At 44.4% G+C, this 5000-nt stretch overlaps 1 protein-coding gene across 1 annotated transcript in view; it reads right to left on the reverse strand.

Moving 5' to 3' along the window:
• ntn4 (netrin 4) overlaps positions 1–4453 on the reverse strand; it is a 25127-nt gene extending 20674 nt beyond the window's left edge. The window contains exons 1-2 of the mRNA XM_084049711.1: positions 3982–4453; positions 1418–1974 (exon numbers count right to left, since the gene is read on the reverse strand). Of these exons, the coding sequence (XP_083905837.1) occupies positions 1418–1974; positions 3982–4042 (618 nt within the window). The 5' untranslated portion in view covers positions 4043–4453. The remainder of the gene's footprint in view (positions 1–1417; positions 1975–3981) is intronic.
• Positions 4454–5000: the final 547 nt, after the last annotated feature.

Below are 5000 nucleotides of genomic sequence, written 5' to 3' on the forward strand. Positions count from 1 at the left end.
CATTCTTTTATGTTCTTTAGTTGTAGTTAGTTGTACATGTAATAATGGTGTTTAGCCCATTAAGACCTGGAACGCATCTGTGTCACTTTAGATTTCTTTGGCTATTCAAAAATAGCAGATATACAACTGCTATTTTTGAAAAATCTTGAAAAAAATTGTTTTAGATTTTTTTCAAAAAACTGTTAGGATTTAGAAAACATTTTTAAGAATCGCCTCAGGTCTTAAAGGGTTAACTATCAATCATTTAGCTGGGGACCCCCTGGAATCCCCTCAAGGACCCCTGGGGGTCCCCGGACCCTACAGTGAGAACTTGTCTTATACTAACAAACACCCATATACCTATACAATACAGTAAGTAGTAGTACAGAATGAGATTTATTTACGATGTTGCAGCAGAACAAGGTAATAAAGGCTGTCAGGCTCACATGGAGGAAGACCCTGTGGGGAACGAACGGCATGGAGGTAAACATCTATTATACATGATCACAACAGGGCGGTCGGGGGAGTGGGGGGTGCGGGGGGGAGGGATATGCTCCGCATGGCCATCCAGCCACAGCTCCTGACACATTGTTCCAATTTAACATCAATGGGCCTCCGGGAGCCTCTCGTGCTACAGTCAAACCAGAAACACACACACGCACACACATGTGGTTTGCACTCAGACCGAATCACATACACACACACACACACACACACACACACACACACACACACACACACACACACACACACACACACACACACACACACACACACACACTGGACTGGACCCCCACCTGACTGCATTCTGTTTCCAATCTCTAATCTCCTTCGACATGTCATTGTGTTTTCCATTCTTCTTAGTGTAATGAACTTGATCGCAATTGCATTCACTGTGCAGTGTTACAGAATATGAGTATCTGTCAGGCAGTGGTGGACGACCCCAACCCCAGTACTTGAGTCAAAGTATAGATACTCCTGGGCAAATCTCACTCAATTACAACAGTTAGAGTACTGGAGTACTTGCTTTTTAAAGTATTCATGAATATTTTCTTTTTAATATTAATGCTGTGCTGTATTGACATTTTCCCCCAAAATAGATTGTCCAGACATTTAAAAAAAAAACAATAATAGTGAAAATAGCAGATTTACAAGTTCACAACGCGTCGCACCGCGATGGGTTGTCCATTTGGTTACATTTGTACACTCAAGATTTTAGCGTGTAGGTAGCCCTGGCATTATGCCCTGTATGTTATGAGATGGTTCTCAATATAACCCAGATGTAGCAATTAGAGAGGAACGCGGTCCATGAACATATTCTGGTTAGAGGGACAGAAAATGTGCCATTCTATTTACCTATATTCTATACTGCCCTATGGCCTGCATTTGTAGTCGTGTAGTTCACAGTAACAGAAACAACAGAAACAGCAATCCTCACCTCTCCGCGGGTGCACGGATAACCCCCAGAGTATTTGGAGGAGCAAGTGGCTCCATCCCGGGCTGCCCCCGCAGCTTTTCCCTCCTGCAGGCCAAAGGCGGCGCTGCAGTTGCTGGCGTAGTACTGCAGCGTCCTCCACGTCCGGCCGGAGTCCTGCGAGCGCTCCAGCACCATGGCGGCCGGCCGCGGCGAGCGGAACACCAAGATGAGGTGGGTGAAGTAGAACTCCTCCTCCAGGTCCAGCTGAATCGTCTCAGACTCCACCCCTTCGGCCGACTGCCACCAGGTGTTGGGGTGACGGAAGGACGAATCGGCCATGGCGGCTGCCAGGTGGGCCAGGAGGGGCAGGCCGGCATTGCATTTGGCACACTTGGCACTGCTGCAGGGCTGGTTGGCATTGGTATCGGAGTAGGAGCAGTACAGCTCTGTGCCGTTGTTGCCACACACGGTCTGGCTGAGGACCCGGCGCCCCAGGGCCAGGTTGCCCATGCGGGGGTTACACGCCCGGCTCTCACAGCGGGGGGCCACGCCTGCACGCATCACTTCCATAGCCATGCCTGGACGGATGGACAGACAGACAGACAGACAGACAGACAGACAGACAGAGTTTGAACTTTAGTCTTCACTGTGCAAGACAAGTGTGAGTTATTACAGGGCGCCAAATATGATTGATTGAATACTTTATTAACAGTTCGCAAAAAAGGTACAGTGGTACAGATTTATACCAGAGGATGCTAAAAGGATAACCCCAAAAAAGCCCAGGGCTTATTTCCATTGAGGTCCTGTGTATTCAATTCATCGAGGATTGGTTAATGAAAAGTGAAAATGACATAAGACATATGTGAGCGTTAGAGTGAGAGTTATCCGATTATAAATAACTGCATGCGACCGATTTGGTACATGTGTACAGAGTTAAATATGGGGGTAATAGTGACTCAGTAACCTATATAAGTCAAACAATGGGAAACAAATGTTATGTGAAAGCCTAATAGAGGCATTGTGCACCTGCTGCCTCTCCTACAGAACGTGGACTGTGGCTCAGATAAAGTCTGGCCCCAGCACAGCTCTGTGATGATGAGCAACAGCATTCTGACGCGTTCCAGACACTTAACGCGTGGGATCACTGGAGAACAACCCCCGGGCGAGAATGACATCTCTTAACAGCCCTGGCTGGCTCTGCTGCCAACTAACACTATAATTGATTTATCACCTAAACCACTGGTTCTCAATCTGTGGGTCGGGTCGTTCCCCACATGATTTTGGGGGGGTCCCCAGACGACAATAAAGTGACAATTTTAAGGACTTTTAAGACATTTTTAATACCTCCAAAAGAAGAAGAAAGAAAGACCATTACTGCATCAAAGGTAATCAACAAACTATACTATAAAACTGGTGAAACATAATTGTCAAATAATATAAGAAAGAGTATTTTGGGGGGGAAACAGCAGAGCTTGTAGATCTGCTGTTTTCACAATATTTATCTGTGGGATGGAGTCAAACTAAATGTAATGCCTCAACTCCTACAATTCCACGTGTTTTTCAGGGTGGGGGGGTCCCCAGTTAAAATATGAGTTCAAATATGATTATGATTACTTAAGGGGGGTCCCCAGTTCAAATATGATTATTTTGGGGGGTCCCCAGTTCAAATATGATTCTTTTGGGGGGTCGTGGCCTGAAAAGGTTGCGAACCACTGGCCTAAACCATAACTCTGATAGTTCCAAATCAGTAGCAGTGAACAATAGGATTCACAAACATCATCGCCTATTGTTCCCAATCCCATGCCTCTTTCTTGGGGTTATTTTTTAAATAGTGACAAATGGTTTAATTAATGTCCAGCTATATTTTGTATAACGACACTTAATAGTCTGTGTAAAACAAAAGCACTACGACACGATTAAAGATCCCATATCTAACCAAAACTATATATGATTTTTAGTGCTAGACATCGGAACCCTAAAAGACTAGCCCCATTTGGAACCTCTTCCTCCGCTTTATAGCTCCGAGGTGAGGTCCCGCTGCGTAGTGTACCGGCAGAGTGCGACACCGGCGAATATTGGTCAATATTGTTGATTCATACCTTTTTCTGCACATCGTATCCTAAACGTAAAGGTCGTCCACAATGCCCTCAAGTGTTTGACATTTTAGCGGCCAATAAAATGTAACCGACGGGTTTATACAAGCGTTTAAATCGCTTTTTTAGTCAGCCTGTGCCATGTTTTTCCAATGCAACCTTAACGGGAACAGTACTGCGCATGCGAACGGGGGTTGACTGGCCACGGGCTGACAAAAAAAGCGATTAAAACGCTTGTTTCAACCCGTCACTTTGATTTTCTTCACCGCTAAAATGTAAAACATCTGAGAGCAGGGGGGAAACATTTACTTTTAGGATACAATGAGCGGAAAAGGGTAAGAATCAACTATATTGGGCACCGTTCGCCGGTGTCGCACTCTGCCGGCAGCCTACGCTGTGGGACCTCATCTCGGAGCTATTTAGCGGAGGGAGAGGTTCCGATTGGAGCTACTTGAAGCCTAGGAGTTTTACGATTTAAAAAAACCTACTAACCTGCATCGGATGGGGTGGCCAAAGTGAACACAAATAAGGCCATTATAGCTCCAAAATCCATTCCGTAGTTGAATTCAGGATGCGGTGGAAGTACGTGAGGAATCCAGTCGATGTGCAACGTGTTAACCTTTGCTAAAGTTATTATTCAAGTGGTAAAAAGAAGTAGATGCAAGGTTTCATCAACGGCAGCAAAAGGCAAGCAAGTGCGCAGGTTAAATAAAAAAAATCTTCCAGGCGCCTAGAATTGAATCACAAGAGCGGAATCAGTCGCCAAAAGAAAAGGTTCACACAACACGAGAAGTCCTGAGAAAACGGATTCCACCTGTGATGTTGTGGGACCTGCTGCTGTCTGCTGTACTCTCTACAGTGATCTGCTGCTGTCTGCTGTGTACTCTCTACAGTGACCTGCTGCTGTGATCTGAAGTGATCTGCTGCTGTCTGCTGCAGTGATCTACTACTGTCTGCTGTAGCCTACTCCACTCCCAGTCCTTACAGAGATCTACTACTGTCTGCTGTAGCCTACTCTCCACTCCCAGTCCCTACAGTGATCTACTACTGTCTGCTGTACTCCCTACAGTGAACTGCTGCTGTCTATTGCCAGTGGTGGAAAAAGTACTCAAATTCTTTACTTAAGTAAAAGTACCAATACTGCAATATAGAAATACTCTGTTAAGTAAAAGTCCAGAATTCAAAATGTACTTGAGTAAAAGTACAAAAGTATTGGCATCAAAATGTACTTTAAGAACCAAAAGTAAAAGTACTAAACTGTTTGAAAATAGCAAATCTACAAACTCACAATGTGTGAGCTTGTAGATCGGCTATTTTCAAATAGCCTATGTATGAAATAGGACTAAAGTGATTAATGCATGTTTCATAATATCATAATTTTTTTCTGAAAAGTAAGTAGTAACTAAAGTTTTCAAATAATTGTAGTGGAGGTAAACGTAAAATATTTGCCTCTGAGATGTAGTGGAGTAGAAGTAAAAGTATTGGAAATTGGAAATACTCAAGTAAAGTAC

This window comes from Gymnoscopelus microlampas (assembly GCF_963454915.1).
Source record: "Gymnoscopelus microlampas genome assembly, chromosome: 23".
NCBI classification, from domain to species: Eukaryota; Metazoa; Chordata; class Actinopteri; order Myctophiformes; family Myctophidae; genus Gymnoscopelus; species Gymnoscopelus microlampas.